This window comes from Psammomys obesus, unplaced genomic scaffold (genome assembly GCF_907164565.1).
Source record: "Psammomys obesus unplaced genomic scaffold, mPsaObe1.curated_primary_1811, whole genome shotgun sequence".
Lineage (NCBI taxonomy): Eukaryota > Metazoa > Chordata > Mammalia > Rodentia > Muridae > Psammomys > Psammomys obesus.
Genome location: NW_026596109.1, coordinates 1,536,461 through 1,562,229, shown reverse-complemented (window position 1 = coordinate 1,562,229; position 25,769 = coordinate 1,536,461). Strand labels below are relative to the sequence as shown.

General features: G+C 42.7%; 1 protein-coding gene across 1 annotated transcript in view; it reads right to left on the bottom strand.

Moving 5' to 3' along the window:
- Nucleotides 1-381: 381 nt before the first annotated feature.
- Nucleotides 382-25,769, bottom strand: part of Nfia (nuclear factor I A) — a 427,701-nt gene continuing 402,313 nt past the window's right edge. Inside the window, exons 4-6 of the mRNA XM_055628727.1 lie at nucleotides 22,106-22,180; nucleotides 6,494-6,611; nucleotides 382-622 (exon numbers count right to left, since the gene is read on the bottom strand). Of these exons, the coding sequence (XP_055484702.1) occupies nucleotides 382-622; nucleotides 6,494-6,611; nucleotides 22,106-22,180 (434 nt within the window). The remainder of the gene's footprint in view (nucleotides 623-6,493; nucleotides 6,612-22,105; nucleotides 22,181-25,769) is intronic.

Here is a 25,769-nt window from a genome sequence, read left to right as displayed (position 1 = left end):
TATAAAAATCCAATTGTAATCTGCAGAACAGGGAACTTCATTCCACTTTTCACTGCTATCTAAGTCGTTGGAAAAGTCGAGAGCTTTTCTTATGAGTGCTTCAGTATACTTAAAAACAAACAGACAAAACAAAACGTGTGTGTTTATAAACACAAAAGAGAACTGCCACTCTGGCTACTCAAGACGCTGAGGCAGGAGGAACCTGGAACTCAGGGCCACTGTGTACAACACAGGGAGACCTCAGCTCAACAAGCAACCAAAGCAAAATAAAATACACATGGGCTCACAGTGCAAGCGACAGCCCGTGACACACACACACACACACACACACACACACACACACACACACACACACTCTCTCTCTCTCTCTCTCTCTCTCTCTCATCTGTCATTCGCTTCTGCTGTATCTGCTGCTCGCTGCTGCCGCTCTACCGTGCGACAACACAGCCATGCACACATGCTGTTTTCTGCACTCCTGACTCTCCCCTGCTCACCTGGCTCTACTTCGTGCCATCCACTGGACTGACTGCCGCTCCCCGGGGAGCGTCCTTGGCCTGTGTAAAATGGTTCTTCACCAGGACTGTCCATCTCGTCCTCCACAGACTTGAGGCGCTTTGTAGAGCTGAAAGAGAAAAGGAATGCCTGTTTAGTAGCGCACTAGGCCACCTTCCTCCTGGATGATTCATTGGAAAAACATGCAGTTACAGGACCCGCTGCAGGCTCCTGTGCAATTGGCCAAGTCACTGGAAGTGGTACACAGTCTCGGCCTGTGCGTTCAAGCGCCGCCTCCATCTCTGCTGATCAAGTCGCTGCTGCCACCTCCATTTGGTGCCTTTTTTCTCTTTATGGAACTGGTGCTCCTGCTTTGGCTTCCACTTAGGAAGCCCAGACATCTTATCTCCACAGCTGTGGCTCAGGGCTGGTTTCTAGTGAGAAACCTATTCAAATCCATGAAGACGCCCCGAGAAGGTTAAAGATAAGTAAATAAAAAGCAGGGTTGAAGATCCTTCCAGGAATGCCTTGCTCGCTTTCCTCCATCCTCCACTTAGATTTACTCATAAATTAAAAAAAAAAAAGGTATTTGCTATACATCCATGTAGTCCAAATAAATCTCTAGACACCAGAGATAAAATGCCACACAGAATGGCTAAAAATAGCAGGAAGGAGTGCTTTGCCTCGAGACAAGGAAGGGCGTAGCCATAGAGTGGTCTACGGACTTTTATGTCCTTCTACACAGAGAGGAGCAAAATGACATTTTGTTTCATCTATGTGAATGAAGACTTGTTTTCCACAGAGGTCCGACCAAGGAACTCCCACAATCCATCTCTCTTTTTTTTTTCTTTCCGCTGAGGAAATGCATTTTTCCTCCCACTGTGAAACTTGAGCGTTAGTAAACAGCGAAGAATCACCTGCTGCTCATTCCTGCTCTGGCTGACCGAACTGAGCGTGCCAGCAACGCACTGCTGCAGGGCCAGATCTCCTGCCTTGGGCAGTGACTGCTGGGAAGCCTGCCCATGTGTTAGGATGCAGAACTTCGCCTGGGTTTCATTCATCAGACACGGGCTGTGTAGCTCCTCCGTGCCAGGGCCAGCACTCAAGTGTGGAGTAGTATAGTGAGTCAGACGTGTGAGCAGAGATGGAGAAGCCCAAGGGAGACAGAAGGGCATGGAGGAACCATGCTCGGGCTGGGAGTCGGGAACACTGCTTCTTACACCTGGAGCTTGAGCTTGGATTTTTCAGAGCAGAAGGCCCCTGAGCTGTCTATGAGTGCTAACAAGATGGTGATAGAATCAGGAAATGACCAGGGGAGGCTGGTACCTCACTAATGCACAACTCAGGCACTATTATGATTTTAAAAATATTAAAACCCTCTGTAGTTTTTGGCAAACTGCTACTGTCTCAAACTTCAGGAAGTGTTTTTTTTTTTTCCCCTAAATTTGGCATTATTTTTTTCCTTTGCCCCATGACACTTCCATGCCTCAAGACCTAAAATGCCATTGTCTGGGGTCACTAGAATGACAAGGTAGCATCTGCCCTTACTGCTGAGCTCATGGTGTAAAGGTCACCAGATACTGAGTATCATTCCAGGAGCAGGTGCCTGTCGGCAGTGGCCGAAGTCAGGTGTGATCCACAGAGATGCTGAAACCAACAGAGGGACCCAGCAGAAGGTAAGCATGAGGGTCAGAGAAGATACTGTGAGTCTGGACTTTATCCTACAAGCAACAAGATTTCTGAAGCCCTCTACGTTTGGCTTGGGAGTTACACTGTGAAAAAATGGCTAGTGAGTGAAGAAAATGGACTTGGGAAGGTGGCAGGAGAAGGAGGGGTTATAACCTGAGTAACAGGAGACAATTTAAGTTTTAAAGTGTGTAGGATGCAATTTAGGTAAGAAATTCAAGTCATTCGAGTGGTTAGTCCAGTGTTTTTAGGTTTTGGGTTTTATTCTCATTAAAGCCAGATCACAGGGAAGCAACCTTTTGGTACCATGCTAATTTAGGAGTTGAGGACAGGTCTTGGACTATCTCAGTAATGGTCTTCTTTTTTCTTGAAGTTTGATGAAAATAATCACTTGAAGAACTTTTCTGTTTCATGTAAAATTGACTGAATGCATGTCCTTTAGCTGAGATTATACAAAATACACACAGAAAACTGATTCTAATATATAAAAACCAGAAAAACCTAGTATCTCTCTATGCATTTCTATTGTCTCTTTTAGTGGAAAATAGAAATGAGCTGACCCATTGGTTCTCCTTCTTGCCTTGCACGCACATAGCTCAGGGTCCAATTCAAAGCACATCTCTTGGTCTGCGCTCCTGATCTAATAAGGAGCACCCTACCCTCCATATGGAGTTTGGCTTCTTCCTCCACACTTAGTAACATTTGTATTTTAAAGCTGTCAGCCACTTGAAATCATCTTGTAACTTAGAGAGCTATGAGTTGGGCGAAATCTCTTGGTGTCCTCCAGCTAACCAAAGACCAGACTTGCATGTGTGGCAAGGTGCTAAGAGCTGTGGGGATGCAGCTATGCTCTTGTCAAGGGACTTGTGCTGCCTTGATTTCTCATGATTCTTACTTTGCTACATCGAGACCTATGTATCTGCCATGACCAACAGGACTAATTAGAATTTCTTCCATAATTTGCATCCTACAAATTTGACTGCATGTTTTTTACAGCAGAGACTGTGATATCCACATGGTGCATTGAGGTGCTTACGAAGAAGCAAGTTCCTACCTACCTGCACTCGGGGTGCACGGGTGCAAGGCGACACCGCTCGCTCTGGGAGTGGCATATTAACTTCCTGGGAGATTTCTGCCTCTTTTGCTGTCCTAACCATCCTTCCCTGGGCCCCCTTTCCTAGTCTTACATGTGTATCAGGAGACCACCGTTTACACAGCCCTGAATTCAGCCTCCAACGCTCAGACTTTTAGAGAAACAAACCGGGAGAACTCTGTGGCCCTGGGGACCAGAAGTATGGGATGATATCGGCAGAAAGTCCCACCTCATTCTGGCTGACAACTCAAGAATTCTCCACCTTTTTACTAGTGTCAGGTTTTATTTTATTTTATTTTATTTTATTTTAAATCTTTAGCACATACTGCAGTGTTGGATTGTTGTAAGTGCTCGAAGGCTGCTGTGAGTACATGTGTCGAGGGATCATCCACACATCTATGTTCAATGGGATCCAACCCCAGAGGCCAACTTCACTGTGTGCTGTTCGCCCATCATTAATATTTTCCTGAGTTCTAAAGCGTTGGTTTTCTTGGGGCACTTTCATAAGATGCAGGCACGAATTGCACAGGTGGGAGACTGGATGGCTACAGCTGGCACAGGAGCTCGCGTATGAGGACTATCAGGATGGACACAGACGCTGCATCTGCATCATGGAAGTGTGGATAGAGGGAGAACAGGATCCAGGAGAGAGGAACGTTGGCATTGCTAGGAAGGACAGGCAAGGGACAGGCAAGGGGCTTCTGGGACACGGACTATGTTCTATTTATTTATTTTTTTACTTATTTCTTGGAACTTGTCCTTGATTCTGTCTCTTCCTCCTGACTATCTAACAGAAGGGCTCTATCTCTTGCTTCCTACTATGTGAGACCTATTAGGTCTTGTTTCGTATCCACAACCATTTCCCTTATGGAGTGTTCACATGAACCAATCTGAACATTTCCTCTTGTCAGTGTGCAAAGCTCCTCTGATTTGTCTTTGTGTCCACAGTGCCAAATATAACTCTTTGGTGCTTATTGTTTGCTTATGAGATGGGAAAGTTAGACATTGTCCTTCAAGGGACATAGAACCATCCTGGTAGGTGGAGAGATTAGACACTGCTTTGCTAGGATCCCACATCCCAGAGTTCCTGGGTACTGCACTGTTGCCAAGACAGTTCAGTGTCTATAACTATTGTTTGTAAATTTCAGAAGACCTGAATTTGAATGGTGACCATCTTTACCATGGCTGTAGCCCTGGGAATATTGCTTAAATGCTGTCTGCTCTAGTGGCTCCACTATTGCAATGCAAAACTGCTGGAGACAACTAAGGCTCAAGTTAAAAAGACAACCAAAAAGCCACAGACAGATGAAGGTTGACATAGCATCAACAGCAGTGGCCAGTTGGTAACTTTTTCTTCTGGGAGTTTTTCTGGGAATTCGTCAAGGCATATTTTCTAATTTTGAAACAGATAATTCCTTTTGGTCTATATATTCAAGAACTTGTGTTTAAAATCACCTTAGGGTGGGCAGTGAGATGCTTCAGTAGGTAAAGTGCTTGCTGGGTAGGCCTGATAAACCTATCTGGGACACCCATGTAAAGGTGAAAAAAGAGAAATGGCTCCCAAAAGCTGTCCTTTGATCTGTACATATATGCTCTTGCAAGTGCATACCTGCATGTTAGTTCTTTCTCCTCCCCCCACCCCCGGGTCCTCCCCCCACACCAATAACTAAATAAAAAATTCCAGGAAGAGGCCAACAAGAGAAAAACAAACATTACTGAGTTATTAACTTATTGATATTTATAATTAACTCCTTGTCTACTTGACTACTTATTTGCAGAACAGAAGAATGACATCAGCCTCTTAAATGACAATTATTGGCCTTCACCCACAGGTCACAACATAAAATCATACAACAGAGCTTGGGGTGTATGGAGGGACAGGAGGTAGGAGTCGCTGCTAGGGAGGTAGACGCGACAGATGCTCCATATGAAAAGCAAGCCACCCATGAACTTTTAAATTAACCTCGGCCCACAAGTGTTCACAAAGCTCTTACTGTTGACCGAGTGCACTGCCTCTTCTATCAGCAAACATTCAAAATCCTCCACGTGTGTGAACACCCAAATGTATTCATAATCCCCCCTTCCTGTTAAAAATGCATTTGGGATTTGAGACACTTGTTTTCTTGTGGAGGTGACTGAGTAATGAACTGAGTGGGGGGGGCATTTAAACAATGCGGAAGATGAGAATATAACGCAGTGTTAGAAATGACTGCTTGAATCATTTTCAAGATGATGGTTAAGACACTGTTTATAAAGGCAAGGTAGGTTTCCACTAAGGAAAGTGTCTGCACTCTGGGCATCACTTTTAATCAGAAATGTCTGTACTTGCTTTAGCAGAAATCATGTTTGATGAATGTTTTTATGCAAAGTACACGAACATGACTGACAGCCCTGTTGTGCTCCTTTCTTTGTTGTCATAGCCCAGTGCTAAAGCCAATTTGTAAAGGAAAACCATGGCTCTGATGCCTAATCCCCTAGCTCTGGTCCAGGCTATCTAGAGACAGCAGGGTCTTGCAAAGGGCTTCTCTAGATGTTGGCTCTGATAACTAAGAGGATCAGGAAGCTCGGTGCTTGCAGCGGACAGTGCATTCTAGTTCCAACTTAAGCTTTTTAAGGCCCCCTGAAGTATCTGGGTCCAAAGTACGGCCCCATCCAACTGCATTTCTTTTATAACCTCATGCCAGGACATCAAATCAGTTGCATCTTCAGGGTACTTCAACAGGCCAGATTTGCAGACTACTAGGGCCCAGCACGCTAAGAAGGTTGTGGCCAGGGTGTTTAGGCTGGTGTCACTAGTGCTTACATTATGCCAACCAAGCCAGAGCGCTCACTTCTTTCCCTCAGTGAAGCCCATTCATCTTTCCCAGAGAATATGCTGCATTCATTATCGCCCTTCTCCATGTCTCTGCTCACCCACCCAGATGACCATGCCTTTCCTGCATTACCTTAAAGCTAACCAGCATTCAGAGTTGAGTACCTCACCCTTTTGGACAAAGCCTATTCAAATGCTTATTTCATGGCATACGACTGAAGTAATTGTTTTACTTACTAGGGTGTGTGTATGTCCGTCCAAGCCCTCCCTAAAGGGACAGCTTATTGAGGCTGTCTTTTGTGCCCTCTGTTGTTATAGACACATTGCTAAATGTCCAGCAGGCTCAGAGTTACAAATCAAGGTATATCTCTTTGTGTTTTAGCCTCCTTAGAGGCCACCAATCCAATTACCTGGTAGAGGATGTGCTGGGAAGAGACCTCCTCATTGCTCCTGGACTCATGCTGTAGTATGAAGAACTTTCCAAATCAGAGAGAGAAAAATTGGGGCCGGTTCCTGCAGCTATTGGTGCTAGAGAGAGGAAAACAAAACAAAACAAAACAAAACAAAACAAAAAAAAAAACAAACAAACTGTAAGTCCTGTGAATTCAAGAGCCTACATTAGTGTAGCATGGAACATATTTTCTGTTTGCATTTATCTGCAAGGTTTATCCAGAATAGTCACTAAAAATCTCTGACTTCAAAGGAATATTGACAATGAAAATGGTCTATACTAGAAAGGCACATTCTTTCTAATGTGTCTTTTGTCTTTTAATTTTTTTTTAAACAGTAAACTGTTATCAAGTTTATGGTATTACTGGGTAGTTTAAGAGAAAATACCTCTAATATTTTAGTCTTAATTTTTTAAAAATGATTCTCCCAATTTTTCCCTTGGTTTTCTCACTTTGGTCCCACAGCTTTCCCTCACCTTCATTTTGGAATTCTGGTCTGAATTTTCATGAGCGTGAATTCATCCATCTAGGGTCCCATTCCCCATTTCCTGCTATGTCACATGTGTACATTCTCTAACTCTCTTTACTGTGTGGCCCATGTCCTCCCTGCACATACTTGTACCTCGAGACGTCTGTGTTTGGTTGTTGCTGTTGTTGTTCTGAGTATGTGTGTTACGTTTTTGCAAAGAAAGATTTTCACTGCATACACCATCACTGCATACTGTTTGTGGCAGTGAGAACTGTGGCTACATCGGTACCACATGGCCCCTGAAGCCGAAGTATTGGCTGCCCAACCTTTATAGAAGATTCTGCCACCTTCCCATTCAATTTCACTAACCTATTACCTTCATAGTGGATTCTTCCTGAGATGTGGTTACCTGTATTTTTATGTCTCCCGGCCTCTAAATGCCTTGTCTACAGTAGGTTAATAAGTACTTTTTGAATGAATTAATAAAAATCTACCAATCTTCTTTCAAAGCTGTAGATTCTATAGTGAGATTATCAGGTAAAGTAGTCTTCTTGAAATATGATGTGAAAGCAGGCAGTAGGTGTGAGCACTCACAGATACTGTACATAGTAAGCTCATCAATGTAGATAGATACATTAAACACACTAATGTCTATCAGGAGGACAGATAATTAGGAACACCATACGACCAGTTTTACTCAAGAAATTATTCTGGAGCACTGCTGTTACCAATAACCGCAGAGAGAAGATGACACATAGGTCAGAGACATGCTCTTCTCCCATGAGCCCACTGCAGAGAGCCTGGGCGATTGAGCTACTGATAGCTTTGAAGCCTTCAGACACTGGATCAGAAGTTGGTGTCTGACGTAGCTTGGGAAGAGAGGCTCAAGGGCGTAAAATGGCCTGAGAAAATGTACCTGCAGAAGATACTGAAAGAACTAGCAACTGGGAAGAAAGGAGGAATTCTGGGTAGAGTAAATTGCCTAAAGATAAGAGAACAGGAGATATTGACTGGTTTTCAGACACCTTTGTGTTATAAGACAGGGAGTGAAAAGATATGGCTAAAGTAGAGTCATGATGGATGGCTAAAGTTAGGTCATGAAGGATCTGGTAGTTTTCTCTAAGAAGTGCCATTTTAAATCCAGAATACCACGTTTGCCAGCCATTGACGTACTAACATCCCTGGAAGTAGAAACCACTGCAGTTAGATTGCCAGTGTCTAAGCATCACCCCTGCCAGCAGGAGGCAATTAATAAGCACTCGTCATATGTGCAGGTATTGAATTTTATTCATGAAACAAAGAAGGGCCAGTAGCCTATAGAATGATTTACCTTCAATCTTGTATTTATACTCTAGAAATATCTCTAACTCATGACAGGAAACACGGGAGAAAAGGGGCGGTAAGAATTTAATTAGTGATGTTACTTAGGCAAAAAGATGAGGTGAGATGTCATCAAAGAGTGGCCAGAAGGCACAGCAGATGGTACCATGGTACTATATACACAAAGTATATGGTGGTAGTAGTATGTTGGCAGTTCACTGTGGCGGGAATAAGTGCCTCTCAGGGTTGTTGCCTGTGAGACACAGTGAGTTGTGTAGTGCCTTGAGTAACTATGGAGTCAGAAGAACAATTTCTGAGAATATATAGTGAGTTGACAAATATCAAGCATAGGTGTCCTGTAAAAACAATCTTTTCTAAGATATGGGAAACTGAAAGTCAAACACAAGTCTCAGTGACGAGCTTTAACAAAAGGGAGGCCTTTGGCTTATCTTGACAATAGTGTAAACAGATTTCCACTCAATAATGCTGCTAGTCATTCTATCATTGGCTTTTGTATTCAATTTATTTGCATATTTTCATCTTTTATTCCACAATATTTTATGTATGAAATGGGCCATTATGCAAGACGGCCCATGTCATTCATCATTACTGTAGCCACCCGACACATAATAACATGACAGGTGCTCTTAAGGCCTTCTGCCTCTTGGAGCCTACAGTCACGTGTCTTGGTAACTAGAGAGAATGAAAAGGCCTGTCAGTGTCAAATGTGTGGATTTGGATTTTTCCTCACAAATTTCTGAGTGGAGCCGAGGCCTCATCTTGGTGGAAAAGCTTGCTCACCCCTGAGCATGGAGAGGAAGGTGAGGTCCTCCTGCAGCTGGCTGCTGTGATGGGATAAGGGTGAGTGGGAAGGTCTTCCCTGGGCTGACTGAAGGAACTCTGAGGCTTTTACACACTCGTGGATATTGGCACTTCTACTGGATGGTTCATGTACACTGTGATCTGCCCTAGGAGAGTGTCTTTTCCTCTCCTATCTTTTGAAAATATCAAGGGAGTCAGAATTTGTGGAGGAAGGAACAGGCATATGTAAATACGGTGCACCACCTGTGTACAGATATTTAAAAGTTAACTCAGCCAGCACACATGTTCTTTAACCTACAGCGATGGGGAATACACTGAAGGCACCAGAGGGCCTTGTCCAAAGTGCTCAATGGACCCATGGAGAGTGATTGCGGAGGTTGGCCAACATGCACAGCTCAATGTTTAAAACATCCCTGAATCTGAAAGGAGAGTGAGCTCCTCAACCTGAGTTAAATAATCCTAAACAATGTAGAGACCCAAACTGCGCCTTCCATATGAGGTCCTTGCATGCACATGCTCCCATGTGCAGTCGGTGACTGCAGCCCATGAGCTATGCATGGTCACCGTGGTAGGATGACATTCTGTGACTGGCAAGGAGGCGGCCTCGCACCTACTGCAGGTTTCCTGGCGCAATGTCCCTATAGCAGGCTCAGCATTCTCCAAGCATCCCATCTGGAGAACAGGTAGAGCTTTTGGCAAGCAATGAAGACTGGAAGGAAATGGTGGATGGTCTTTTGGAGACCTTGGAAAACTATCCAGGAAGCACTAGAGCCATGAATTGTAACGATTATGATAAACACGCAAAGCTTGCTCCCAGGACCACCGTCATCATCATCACATACCATTACACATTTTTTTTCCATGGGCCAGCTGCTATGGAATGATAAACCCATCACTCCATTTAATACTCACAGTGCCAGTAGGATGCGACCGAGGCACAAAAGGATGGGACAACTTCCCTAGATCATGAAGATGAATCAGAACACCTGACCATGAAATCACTCAGATCCCAGAACTGCCCCTGCACCCCTAAGCAGAATCCTACCCTTTGTGTAGACAGGCGAAGACCAATAAACACATTCTGAATTAAGGAAATAGTTATCATTCCCATCCACCTCCCTCACCTTGGAGTCAAAGTGAAAGCGTCTTCTATAAATACGCATAAGCATAGAGAAATAGGGCCCTGTTTCTTAAGCGATGCTGCCATTACTCCAGCCTAAGTATCTTGTTCACCAAGGAGTTTTTCCTCAAAAGGTTAACTTTGGAAATTGAGCCTTCAGATGTTATTTCTAAGTCATGCATCTTCCCTTCCCCCTCTTTCCTGTCATGAGTAGAATGTACTCTGTGTCATTTCTTAATAAATGGTTTGCTATTAAGGCATCATTATAGTAATGCGGGCTATTGGAAGAAAGGGGTTACTTTAGTAGCCAACCCTCTTGATGACCTGCTCTTCTGTACACATTAGCAGTTGGATAGGGCTGTGGTTATTGAACTTCTGCCATCCACCAGAGACAATCTGCTCAGGGTTGCATTGCTGGAAAGAGAGGACTATGGGAAAAAAAATTCTATCCAAATTCCCAGGCTCCTCTGCCTGCAAGATGCTGCTGCTGAGTTTATGGCTTGTTCAACAGGAGTTGGCAGGAAGCATTATCAAAATGTCCACCCATGTGCCCAGCCTACTGTTGAATGCACACCCACCGAGGCTGCATTTCATGGGACACAATGCGTATTTAAAGAGCCCTTTAGGCATTGCCTCATGTGCTTAGAAACGGTGGAGAGGACACAAAAACTTCTGCCCTTGAGGGGCTTACATTCTAGGCATCAGCCATCACAGTTGTCCCTCCCTCAGACTGGCATGCTCCCTCCCCAACATACGCAAAGGGAAAAACGGGAATAAGGACATAAATCTTTTTCAAAGGCTATCAGGACTCGGCACTCAATTTCTAACTCATAAAATAACTATGAAAAATTAATACATCCTTTTCTTTTTATTGTATGGCGAAAACACTCCCAGATAGTTTGGAGCTTGTACTTTATACGGGGAGCTGGGGAATGCAACAATGGCACACAGTTCTACCCCGGAACAATTTCATGTTGTTTTGCATTCCATTGGCAAAGGTCCTATAAGAAAGTCCATGTCACTGCCACAAAAGGAGAGAACATGGGAAAATACTTGTTCTTCTTTCCATCAAAGACTCAGTTGTAAGACACACAATGCCATGAAAACGGGCGAATCTGGAATCATCGTTAAAGGAAATTAACTTGGAAAGTAATTTATGGCAAGAGAATCCAACTCCTTTGTTATCTCCCTTTTACTGTAATATGTTTCCTGAACACTGCCTAAAAGAGAGGGCTTTTAGAAAGAAAAAAAAATAAGTATAGTAAAATTAACTCATTTTATCAATTTGTGTTCTCTGCCAGAGTTTCCTGACTGTGGCTATGAAGGGCTGTAAAACTGATGAATTTGCATGGAAAAAGAAACCAGTGTAAGTAATTTGTGTAAGAGGTAACACGGACATAGACTGCTATAATTCAGACGCCCTGCAGATAGCAGACTGCTGCAGTGTGAGCAGTTATGGGCTAGAAAAATGACCACGCTGCAGTCAGTCTGACTTGAATGGAAATCAATCATAAAGGTACTTTCTCTGCAGCTTCTATACCACAGTCTTCCGCAACTCCTTTGCCAAGCAGATTTCTGGTCTGTAAACCCTGTGCCGATCTCCCCTTTCTACCCCTGTTTTTAAAGGAGTGACCAATTGCAGGCTGGGAGTAGGGTTTTTCAAACAGGAACATAAAAGGAAGGCACTGAACTAAAACATGGATTTCCCTCTATGTGAAATGAGCTTGCCTGCTATTAAAAGATTTAAGCAATGCTTTTTCTGAAATGTAGTGCTAGGTGCCAAAAGCCAACAGAATGCTTTTAACCCCACAAAAGGCAGTTGCTAGCATATACAGACCACCTCACTCACACAGCTATCACTTGTGAATACAAGTTAAGGAATGTGTGTGTGACTTCGTGTGTGTGTGTGTGTATGTGTGTGTGTGTGTGTGTGTGTGTGTGTCCATTGGGGGGTGGTATGAGAAAAAGAGAGATACAAGCACAGAAATTTTTATTTATGAAAGATGTTTCAATTTTACTAAAATAAGCTGAATTCACTGACAGTGTGTTACATTCTACTCTGAATTATGAAGGTTTACCTTTAACAGATAACTATTACAAGTTTAATTTGTAAGCTACTCATTACTTTTATGTGTATAGAAAGAAAGTCTTGAAGCTTGAGGAACCCAGGAATAATCTCTATGGAGGATGAGCCATCTCCTACTTATTTACATATTCCTCTTAACACACAGCACAGGTCATTTCACAGATTATATGTGTGACAAATGTTTACTAAATTGAACTACAATCATTTGAGCATGCTAATGAGAACAGCAAAGGACTTCTGTCTGCTGATTTTTTTAATGTACATAAAGATAGTTCTGTTCTATGATGTCCCTGTGGTACAAATTAACATTATTCTCATTGACAAATGAGAAAATGATGGTGAGATTTAGCAGAATGTTCAGGAATAGCAGAGGCATTTGGTGACAGGTGTTTCTAAATATTTGTCTGCAGAAATAGGGGAGCCACATTCCTATTCTCCTCTTGGCTGTCCCATGATGACTGGGGAGGCATGTTTAATGAGATGTTATCACCACAAGTAACAAGACTATTGTGTCCTCCTCATTCTTCTCCACCTCTTCAGCATAGGGAGTTGTAGTTACTGCTGTCCTGGATGCAGTGCCTCACATTTGGTCCAGGAGAATGGCCATGGAGCAATGAATGATGCTGCTTGATCTCTTGCATTAGTGCCTTCTGCCTTTGGGACTGGAATTGATTCTCTGCATTTTAGAGCATCATTTTGTCTTAGCTTTTGGTTGAAGTCAAATGCAGTCCCTGTTTAGTATAAGATACAGCTTCAGCCATGGGATTCAGTCTTCTTGACGGGGGATAGATTTGAGGCCATAAAAGGTCTTTTTACTACAATGTTCTATAAACCTCAGGAGTACGGTGGTACTATCTGACCATTAGCTGTATCAATAGAGTCCCTTCTTCATAACACCCTAATTAGTTGTCTACAAAACAACAGTATCAACAACAGCCGACTAATCATCTTCAGCAAGAATTGTTTAATTTTTCCTCCCCCACTTATCAAAAAATCCTGGGTGTTAATTACGCACTCCTATTAATCACATACTGGATGGCTCAGCTTAGCATCTGATGTGTGGTGTGCCTTTGCTCAGTCAGTCATCCCAGATTTGCCAATAGGGCGCCACCAACAGCCTTTCCAATCCATGAGGGTAGGCTACGGTAGGATAATCCAGACACACCCCAATACTTTTGGGGTTCTTAATGTGGGGCAAAAAGGATTTCTACTAGGCATTTTGAAATCACAAGGAGACCTTTAGCTCCATAAGACCCCGATGTTACTCATTGGATAGTAATGTCTGTTCTTAAAGAAGAGGCTTATGAGCAAATAAAGATTTACTAAAGAGCACATAATCAGAACTCCTCCTGAATTTTTGCTCATAAATAAAAGTATATTTTTAAACACTATAGAATTATATATTATTTTAAATGCTGATATGGTTAACACATTCATGGTTGACCACTTAAAACTTGTAACACACCAGTGAGACTAGCTGAATGCCCTATTATACATGAAATACTGCTTAGCAACATAGAATATTACCAAAAGTAGGCTTTGGCTAAAACCGTGTGGAATGAAGATTTTTCAGACAGATGAATAGGACCAGTACTGGTATATTTTTATTCTATCACAGTTGTTAACTGAAAGGATCACTATAATGGCCATAAGAAACCAATGATTAGAATACAGTCCTAAAATTGGTCATTTTAATTATACACATATGAATATTTTTAAAGAAACTCGCTGATAGTGCTCAGCTCACAGGCCAGCTCAACACCACACAATAGATGATCAAGGGCAAAGGCTTATTTCACTAATGATCATTACCATTATTGAGCTCTCACTAATCCAACACTGGGGATCCTCATATTTTACCTCTGCTAGGTTCTTGAGAGGGATCATCGTTTCAGCACTCAGATTTATGCTCAGCATATAGTCAGGACTTTAAATATTTTGTATTAGATAAATGACTATATATAACCTGTGAGGGACACATAGGCAAGAGGCATTACAAATAGTTTCAGATTTCCAGGCCAAATATAAGTCCTGAACTTTTCCATGGCACAGTACAGCCATTTTGGACATGGACACTGTGTTAAACACAGAACATATATGCGGAAGTATCTTAGAAATGATTAGCAACAAATACACCTACAAACAGAGACCATGAGAATAAATTAGTATTGTATGTCAAGGTATATGTGTGCTTCCTTTTCCACAGTCTGGTGTCAATCATAAGAGTACTCAGAATGTGGTAAATCTAGCAGAAACTACGGTTGAGGATAGAGAACAAAGGGCCCAAACCCAGCCATCAGCAGCTCCAACCAAGACTGGCAGGAGCAATGCTGTAGCAGAGCGCACAGGACCCTCATAGCCAACACAGTGCACACCTATGTCTCATGGTAGTGTGGGGCCAGGTGTGGACAAGGTGGCCTATGGATGGGGTCTCCTCTACAAGAGCTCATCCTCTTTTGGTTGCTAAGGAAGAGACAGAAAGCAATTTTAGCCACCCATATGTGAATGAGGTTCCAAATAAATGGCAGAAAACTTTAGTACTGCCAGTCCATTGCATTTGCTTTCTGCCTTCCTATTCAAACCCTCACCCCAAATGAGTCAAGGAAAAAAAAAACCTGCATGACAAAGCATTCTTTGGAAATAATTCAATTTTAACATTTATTTTAAATTTGTATTGGATTATACTGGAGGAAATCTGTTAAGCCAGACAGACGATTTTTTTTTCTTCCTAAGAATGTAGCAACACATTATTTTTCTCTCTCTGTGTGGGGAGGGGGCTTGATTAAAACTAGAGAATAAGACATTTGCTGTGGGCAATACATTTAGAGTAAGGTGGCTTAGTCTTGAAAAAAATAATGAAGGGACCGATCAGAAGTTTTTATTGTGTAATGTATTTAACAGATTTTCTTTAAAAAGCTGCATTTGAAGGGGATAGAGGCGAAGAGGGAGGGAGGATGGGACTGGGAGTTGAGGGAGGGGACTACAATGGTAATATACAATGAATAAATTGTAAAAAAAAATAATAAAAAATAAAAAAGCTGCATTTTGAATATAGACGTGATACTTAAAAGGCCAGCCAACCTATTGTCTACCACAACACATATCTTCCTCCCAGAAAAGGTGGTTCTGGCTTCTACGCATAAGATGTGTGATGTTCATTTTAAAATTACTAGTAGAGCCTGCTATTGACCATCTAATTATGCCGAGTTCCATTTATAAACATAGCTAACCACTAAGTTTATGGAGACTTTTTGTGCTGCTTTAATAGGATATTGATCGAGAGCATAGTTTGAGTGGCCTGCCATTGAATTGTGTAATGCCAAACAAAGGCAAGGTCATAGTGACTGTTCGTGCTGGGGCTGCACTCTATTTTTTATCATCATCTTTTTGTTTCTTCCTTTAATGCTGAAGCCCAAACAGTTCCTTTCAACTGAAGACCTTGCTTAAGAATATAAATTATATTAAAAATTAATTCCTGTGCCATGGTCACTGTTACTGTGTGTGTGTTGGCAGAAAAGAGAGCCAACAGGCCACCTGCTCAACAAGGAAGTTTCTGAGCTATTCTCTTCTCAATAGAGATCAAAAGAAGTGCAACTATTTAAGCAGTAACCCCCAGAGGATGGGTACCAGACACTTCTCCTTGGACTTCTTCATCAGCCTTTCCATGTAAGGACAGATTTCCAGTTTGAGCTTATTCCTACCAAAGTCTCATTTTCTCACCGTGCTTCTTAGCTGAGTTAGGTCTGTTTCAGAACTTCTACATGTCAGGTTAGACTCCAGCCAACGGCTTTTACAAGATGGCTGACCTGGAAACCTACGTGTGTGGGGTATGGGCACTGGAAGCCATACAAAGGATTTGAGAAAGAACTTATAAACAAACCATATTCGGAACTCTGTGATGATTCCTGTGTGAGAAGATCAGTGCTGCACGTTCCCAAGGCAGGAAACAGCCGCTAGGGTGCCACCTCATGCCAGGCTGAGGCACAGGCCTGTTCCATTCACTGCCACTTTCCATTGACAAACAACTCGGGAACCCTGAAGTCCACCGGGCAGCCAGGCTTTGTGGCAGAGCCAGGGCAATTCATCTGCTGGACTTTAATAGATTCTGCAGCCACGCAGCAGGAACCAGAGCACAGGCTGAGTAGCTGAGAGTGGTTTTCACACCCAAAGACTCTAAGGCCGGCCACAGTGTACTGAGAATCCTGGCTTTGCAGAATTCCAGGGCTGTGAAGTCATCCGGAGCCACGAAGTTTACTTAACCCTTGCAGCCAGTTTGGGTGTGCAAACCACGCTGGCAATCAGAACCACCAGACCAGAGGCACAATGGCCTGTGTGTGTCTGTGGTTTTTTACTCTTTCCCACTGAGGCCTCTAAGGTCTCGGAGTCACTCCGGCAACTTCAAGGGAAACAGTCAGCACTTTAGAAGGAAATGAGCGGTAGTGGAGTTTAGGGTAGAACTTTTTGAGTTCACACCAGGAGGGACATTTGGCAGCCTCAGAGCACATACTTTGAGGAAATGCTGGCACAAAATAAACAAGGGTGGGCTTGACAGAGAGCCCTTGAAGCAGCCACATTCAGCGGCTAGCAGAATGGCCTCTCCATGGCAGCTCATGGGAGGGGCCTGTATGAAAATGCCTGTAGAGGGCTTTGTGTAATAAAGCACCGTCTCAACAGATGGCTCCTGTCTCCTCCTTCATGGGATTATGCTAAAACAACCTCAGTAATTCGGAACACAGTCACTCCTGGGAGCCTCTCCCCTCTACTGAATTCTTCTTTCTCTCTGGCCCAGCATGCAGTGGTCTGTGTTTTTTCCTCCTCTCGTGGAGCAAGGTAATAAATAACTAGAAGCGCTTTCAGATTGTCCTGCCACGTGTGGAGACGGGCAACAGAACAAATCCATACTTTCAGCTACAGGACTTCCTTTGCTACAGTTCACAAACATGAGATGACAATGGCAAAAAGTAAAAGGTGCGGGGCAGGAGGCAAGGGTGAGGGAGCTTAAGGGTTCCTGCTGCTCCCATGGGCCAGCTGGAGTCCCGAGTCCAGCAGTTCCTTGCATCTGATCCAGGTATTTATTGTTAAGCAGCCAGGCTGTCTAGTCTAACTCTCAACCAGGACTTTGTGAGGCTTAGTTGCTCTGTCATTGCCACCTTGGAGGTGGCGCTATCACAAACAACAAGATCAGCCTGGTTATTTTAGTGACTCTTCATTTGCAAATGCTGATATGGCGCAGTCCCCACTCTATTACCGCGAAAGCCTCACTGGTACCCTGGGGGAAGTAGATGTTTTTACTATGGCATCCAGAAGGTTAGCAGCAAATGTCTGAAAACAGAAAGCCCTCAAGGCAGAGGTGTCATTTCTGAGGAATACGAAGTACCCACACTGTGCGTCGTCACAGCTAGCTGTAATTGTGACGGGTTCGAGAACAGGCGAGGCTGGGGCGCCAAGGAACAAAGTCAGAGGGAATAAGGAGGTCTGACATTAGGGCCAGGAATATCCCCACCTGAGAGGCAAAACAACAGAGAGAGCCAAGAGTTCTCTTCCTCCCCCCACCCCGTGTGTGTGTCTGTGTGTGTGTGTGTGTGTGTGTGTGTGTGTGTGTGTGTGTAGTCTGACTAGGAGCTTAGTGCCTTCAGGGCCGTGAGATGATTCTGCATGATACATAATAGTTGATATGCGCCGTTACACATTTAAGTGGAGACACTTAGACTATATAACATGAACGAAAGTACATGAGGAGACCCTAAGTCAAACTATGGACTTTAATTAATAATTGCGTGTCAATGCTGGCTTACCAATGGTAAGGAGCACACTACCCACAGTTGTTAATAACAGGGGAAATGGTTAGAGATGGAACATAAGAGACTGTGTTTTGCTAACCCAAAGGACTGTTCTAATATATATTCTTCCCGCAGGTCTGGTAATGTAGCTAATGTGAATGGGATTTATCTAGCATGTTGAACTCTGGGTTCCGTATACAGCACTACCAAAATTAAAAATATAAAGGTTACGAAATTGACACCAAAATCATGCTAAAACTGTATCTAGGAAAAATACAATTTGTATTTTACTTGTTCCACTTGGTATCTTAGCAATCCTTTTTTTTTTTTTTTTTTAATGTATTCGTTAAACTAAAGAAATATCACCCCAACAAGAAATGATTAGTCAATCAAAGCCTAGAATCCTTTGGTCTATTTTACTCTATGACAGAGTTAAAGGAGAAATTACAACAAAAGCCTGCAGGAACAAGAGGCTCAATGTCTTTAGGTACTGCAGCATCCTTCCTCTGTGAAAAGGGACACTGGCCCAGCCACAGGAGCACCACATGATGCAGTGTCCACATGTCTAAAGCAAAGTAGTAGGTGTATACTTGGTAAATTCTCACTCACGTAATTTTTCATATTCAAATTCAACATGCAGTTGAATTTGGCACCATGGGTCTCCGTAACACATGGCCAGTCAGCTTATTGCTATTTCGAGGACGCTCTTCAGCCCCATTTATCTGTAAGAAATTCCCCACAGCCCTAAATCAGAGGTTTAGCCCTCACAGGAAGAGAGGAGATGATACAGTTCTGTGAGGAGTGAATAAGGATTCAGCTTTATGGGTGCTATGCTCTGCCACCTAGTTTTCGTCAACGTAACATAGACTAGAAAGAGGGAACTTCAGCTGAGGAATTGCCTCTATCAGTATGACCTATGATCATGGCTATAGGGTATTTTAATGATTGATGTGGGTGGGCCAAGCACACAGTGAGAGGTATCACTCCTGGGCAAGTCCTGCTGGATTGTCTAAGATAGCAGGCTGAGCAGGCCAGTAAGCAGCATTCCTCTGTGGTCTCTGTTTCAGCTCCCGCCTCTAGCTTCCTGCTTTGGCTTCCTTTGATGATGGAGTGTGGCCCATAAGCAAATAAACCCTGCCTTCCCTTTACTAGTCATTGGTCAGTGTTTTATCACAGGAACAGAAAATGACTAACCAAGGCATCATGTGCCTTTGAGAAAGGTGTGCGGCTTGGGGGACAGAGCTTGGGAATCCCTGCCACAGTAGCCAAGGCAATCAACAAAAAAAACCTTGACAAACCTAGATTGAAGATCTGCAAGGAAGAGAGGGTCTCCAGCACACAGTTGACCAGTTTGGCCTGAAGCCATGCTTTAGTTGATGCAGCCGGGTCCTGCTTTTGCCAAACACTTGCTGTCAGCGCACAGCCATGTGTGAGTGGAGCCCTGGAGCGATTACACAGCAGCGCACAGAATCAGAAAGCACTGAGAAGCTGAAGGATGCCCACAAGGCCAGGCCTTTGCTAGCCAGCGCCCATACAGTCACAGGAAACAATCTAAGACACTCTGCAATCTTAGCCCTGAGGGCAGGCACCCCCCTCTGGCCATCTTGAAGGAACATGTAGAATTCACTTGGCAGTCATGCTGCTTTAGACTGAGTAGAGGTCTAATCAATCTTGGATAGAAGACCTGAAAGGAAAACAAGGGGAGAGAGGAAGGGCAAGATGCCGGGGATGGTTCTGAGCTGTCTGGCCTCTTATAACCCCAGACCTTGGAACTATGCTGGTAATGAAGACTAATGCAAGCATTTGAAAGGCCGAGGCAGAATAAAACGGCCTAGAGCTCTAATTTTAGAGTATAAAGGATTTTTAAAAATCAAAGCTATGCTTGAATCTCAATAAAGCCTCAGTAAATATACTCCCCTCTAATGCTGCTATGCCTGATACACTCTGATACAGACATACACTTTACATGCTATTAATAGTAAGGTTATAAGAAAAATGTGGAATATTGACCGCCTTCAATAATCGTGCATTGCTGTCTGCCCATGGCCAGTGATTGGCTAATCAACCATGCACTAACCAGAGGGGCCCCTGTCTTCGTGTTCAACAAAGCCATCCAGTTCCCCCTCAACTGGTACTTTAAACACCCTCCATATTGCAGTCACATGAAATCCATTGCAAGGACATCACCTGCTACTCCTATCGCCTTTCCAGGAGGCTTCTACCCCCACTGCCTCACCACCCATGACAGCCTTCCTGACTGCCAGAACTCTAGCTTGCACAGTTGCCTTCCTACTGCATAACCTGCCTGGTCTTAAACAGAAGTCACCTCTGAAGACAGAAATCAGAAATACTGCCAGTGCCAAGTCAGGGAAACAGAAGGGCAGCTTTCGAATCGCGCAGTTGCTTAAGAGACGCACGGAGACATGAGTCTGTTCTCCTGAAGGGGACAGGTTCTCTAGTAAGGTAGATGGGACAAGAATAGCCTAAAAAATGAAATGCAACATGGGCGCCATATTATAAATTGTGCCAAGATTATGCAAAGTGTAGTTATTGATCAGTTTAATTGTTTCATTATTATTATTTTAAAGGAAATACCGAGTGTCAGAAAATCTGTAATATGTTTTATTTGAGAGACGTAAATAATGTGTATAGTCATACATGTGGGATGATAGGTATTTAAATTCTAGGTTTTAGAAGAAAATGTTTATAAGAAAAAAACTCCTAATAAATAGTTATGTTTGGCCATGTAAAAAAAATAGAAGATTTCCTCTAATTCCCCTTCCTTATTCTTGGAGTATAACTGTACCTCGTAGAGTACAGCTAAGCCACGCCAAGGCTTGGCTGAGACATTTACTAATTGTTAGACTTTGGATGAGTGACTTCAACTAAGGATAAATGATCCTTAGGTTAGCTCGCCTGTCACCTTAGAGTTTGCTGCAAGAATCAACTGATGTGTCACCCTGCTCCAAGGCCTAGCACAGTGCTTAGCAAATAGTAAATGGTCAAGAACCACTGGACTTTCCTCCACTCTCACACTGTATCCTATTTGTTGTATTTTATTTTTGGGACCCTAAAGATTCTTACAGCCTGTAATGGTTGACTGAAGCAAGAGCTGAAAGAATCTAGGCTCGGGATTTCAGGCCGGCATCTCTCACAGCCCACTGGCTACTCAGGCACCCTCACAAGCCTGTAACACAGATACCAGGGGCTACAAACTCCATTCCATTCCACAAAGCTCTTGATGGCATTTGAAAATCATGTTTAAAAATATAAATTTACCTACCTTTAGTATTTTAAAGCAGGCAGAAGAAAAAGTAAAATTTTAATGTTCGATGTTTAATCTTACTTTTAAACCGAGACTAAGAGCAGGTGGTCCCTGCAGGAATGCTTTTAAAACAGATGTTCTGGAAGGAAAGTGACTGTGGTGTGAGGTCAGGGGAGAAGAGATGGAGAGACATACTCAGGCAGACTCCTGTGCTTCTCAAACTGTCTGAGTTATGCCACAACACACACACACACACACACACACACACACACACACACACACACACAATCAATGGGCCTTTGATCAACAGAACTGGGTGGTGGCACAGACTCTTCTGTCACTGCTGTGGTTATCGACAAGCTGGTAATGACCATGCTGTAATGTGTCACTCATACTGAAAGCATTAGCATTGCTTAAAGGTCAGAACAAATTCTCTTAAATGCAGAATTCCTTAGAAATCAGAGGGAAGACTCAAGGTCTTTTAAAGCACTATGCCAGGGACTTTGTGAGACATTTAGTATTGGTCCTCACCATAATGCCTCACATTAATTATTCCTAGCCTAAAGAAAAATATTGGCTTAAAAAAAAACCTGGTTGGTATAATCCTTCTAAGGAGAACAAAAAGGAGTGTTATGAAAGTGTTAATGACCTATGAGAGGAAACACAAACTGGAGGCAAAGGTGGATCAAATCAGAGCAAAACTGTACTTACTTTGTGACACTCTTACTAGCTCGGTCACACTGAAAACACCTGAGGTGACAAAACTGTCCTGGAAGCCCAAATGTCCTGTGGAAACACAAGCGGAAGAAAACAGAGCGTCATAAATGGAAAACTTCCGACAACACAAATGTAAATACTCATCGTGTTATGATTAGGCGTGTGAGGCCTATGTGCAGACTTGGCTCCCTCTGCGCTCCTGTGGGAGGGCACAGTCATCCCGTAACACACACAGCTTTTGGGTTGAGTCTGGAGGTTGTGCAAAAGCTTTGATGCAACAGCTGGGTGCTTTTTGGCTTTTCTTTCTTTCTTTCTTTTTTTTTTTTAGATAGTTAAAAAAAATTCAACAGGAAATCTGAAACAAAGGATAACTAAAAATAAAAAAGGAAGGAAGAAAGGAAGGAAAGACGGTAAGAAAGAAAGAAAGAAAGAAAGAAAGAAAGAAAGAAAGAAAGAAAGAATGAAGAGGTGACCCTTGAGGCCTTAGAAATGCAGGCCCAGCATCCGTGGGAATCAACCAGGACAGCCAAGCTCCATAATGGTTTGAAAAATTCACCACAGAAATATCTGATCAAGTTTGGTCACTGTTAATTTAAATCTAATGAGCGTTAAAGATAGTCCCTTGTTTTCTAGGTATTCTGCAGAGGAAACATTGTAAAGGCCTGACAGAAAATACAAATTTAGACTTTGAAATGTGGAAACAAATTATTTTGTATACAAACACAAAATCATATTTATTTAAAGAAAAATAGTTTTTGTTCTGTTTTTTTTTTTCTTTTTTTCTTTTTGAGACAGGGTTTCTCTATGTAGCCTTGGTTGTCCTGTACTCACTTTGTAGACCAGGCTGGTTTCAAACTCACTAATATCTGTCTGCCTCTGCCTCCTTGAATAGTTGACTTTTTTTTTAATGAAGTAAAAAAAAAAATGGTTCAAAATTGTTTCATCTTTGAACTTTTGTGTTTGTTCCATTCTAGCTGAATATAATGATTTTTTTTCTAAAATATCTGATTTTGCATCTATCCACAAACACTGTACAACTTCATGGTGTATTCAGAAACCTTCAGCTTACAAATGGCAAAAGATGCCCACTCTAAAACAGGTGCTTTCCATTCCTGTACCTACAGTTTTGATTCTGTGTGTCCTACAAGGCACATTTTACTTGAAAAATCTGCCTGTGAAGCCAGCTTAATCTTTACTTGCTTTAAAGTGTGATGCATAGGAGCAAGTAGTAGATGAGGAGATTTTTCAAAAACAAAGACAAAACTGTTGTTTGCAATAATGCACATACCTTAAGAAATTCAGTGTAAGAATACGGAGCAATCTGAATGCACAGCAATCCATAAGTAAGATATACATGCTTCATAAAATCTAGATTTCATTCCTCACTGAGGGTCAGGAAACTTACTAGCTTCCATCACAGAAGTGGAAGCAGCCATGTTTTAGAGGGTCATTAGCAGATCTGTGAGTTCTTTTGATTACAACAGAGTTTTGAACAAGGAAAGTTTTTGTTTGTTTGTTTTTTTACTGAGTTTAAAATTTTTCAGTTAACTCTGATATAACATGCAATATCTATGGTCCTAAAAGAACTTCTACATTTTCTACATTTCAGGATGTATAGCAATCATAACCTGCTATTTAAAAATGAAATCGCAGAAGTTCACCTTAAGAGTTCTTAAGGACTTTCGCTCATCAAAGCGGCCCACAGTTGTATGTATCTAGGGACTCTTATTTGGTAAGTGCCGGAGGTACCGTCTCTTGGATTAAGAGAACAGAGAAGCAAAAACTTCGGCAAATAAATAAATAAAAGTCTCTGAAAGAGGTCTTGTCAAAACAGATCATAACATTTCTTTTTTCCTGGGCACCATTAAGATCGCATTTATCCCACAGACCATAACAAAGGAAATCCGGCTACAGCGTACACGAATGTGGCCTTAGCACACATAATATCCAGAAAATCACAGCTGAACAGGAAGTGTAGTTTGCGCTTATCTCTCTTTGTCTCAGTAGTGATAGGCTGACACTTGCTTTAATACCAAACCCCTATAAAGCCTGTATTTTAAGGAAAGACTAGTAAGACTTTCTGAATGGAGTAAATATAAACAGAGATCTCTTAATTTGCCACTCCAACTTGAGTCTATCTTGCAGACTACTATGAGTTTACTTGCAACCAAGGACTTAGAGGAAGCGTGACTTTTGTCTTCACTCACTCATCAAACAAATTTGTGGATATTAGCTTCATATTTAATTTGTTCACCACTGGAACCTGTACACCTCAAAGTAGCTAGTGAATATTTGTGGCTAAAGAGATAGGTGAGTCTTTAAACCAATGATGCTCAAATCTTTTTCTCTTGCTATGGTCTCTCCTGGATTCCAATTGGCTAAATTAAGCATCTACTGACATTCTATCCAAACATCTCACGGGAAGCCTCAGACCCAACACATCCAAACTCTATCTTTCCATGTTTTTGTGTCATCCTCACTCCAGCATTATACAATTGCCTAGTCCCATGCATCCACATTGATTCGGTCTTCAGTCTATGCTGTTGCACTATGCATGTTTCCGCTATTCCTGAGATCGAGGCTGGGGGCATCCCCAGTTCTCACCACCATGATGGGGAGTCTCCAAACCATCTGTTATCTACTATCCATTTTTTCATTCTGGCATCCTCAAGACTCCGTTCTCTAATCTGAAGCCAGAACCCTCTCACTGGCAGGCAGATCTGACCATTCATTCCCTTAACACATATTTACCGAGCAGCTACCATGTGCCAGGTGCTGTGCTAGATCTATGGTCCCTGATTCTAGAGTTTGCAGTCTAGCCATCAAGGCAGCTAAATTTGTTTAAAACAAATTATTAGAAGTAAGTATAAACAGTCTTAATGACACGGAGGGAACTCACAGCAAGAACATTAGAAAGGAGGGTGAGGAAATATCTTTCTCAAGAGGCGCTGTCTGAAAGCTGTTGAGAAGACAGGTAGGACAGAAAGTGTTGGGCTCTTTGGCAGATGTGCAAAGGCTCTGGGGTGTGACAGTAGCAAGTACGGAAGAGGCTGAGGTAAATCCAATGTATTCAGTTTACACTGTGAGAAGTCTTGCCTATGAGAGCCCCACAGGAAGAGCACCAACTCTTCCTGTGGTTTTGTCACTTCCTACCTGTCCTTCAGGACCAAGCTCTCTTGATACCGCTATCAACTGTCTGTCTGAGCTGACCTCTCTTGTGAAGGCACTCCTCTCTCTGTGTCCAACGCTGACCAGATGCGCCGTGCACGGCACTAACACAGTAGCTGGCACATGCAATGGCAGTTCCCCTTTCCCCGGATTGAGCATGTCCCATGTGAGCCGGCAGTTTACTCTGTGTCAGTGTTGCTCCAGCTGGAGGGACGGTACCCGGCAAGCAGGAAGTACTTCAGAGAGACCCTAAGCGAGCAGAACTCAGACGACTCAGTTTTGGATAAAAAGAGTCACAGAATTTGTTTGTCTCTCACACGCTTTGTAATGAGGCTGAAATAAACCAAGCCCTGGAAAACTAAACCATCCAAATAAAATCAAGCCATTCACATCTATCCCTTCCAAACGGAACAGGACCAGCACAGGGAAAACAACCCACTTCCATGTGACTTTTGCTGGAGAGGGTACCATTGGTTTCTCTGCTAAGAAA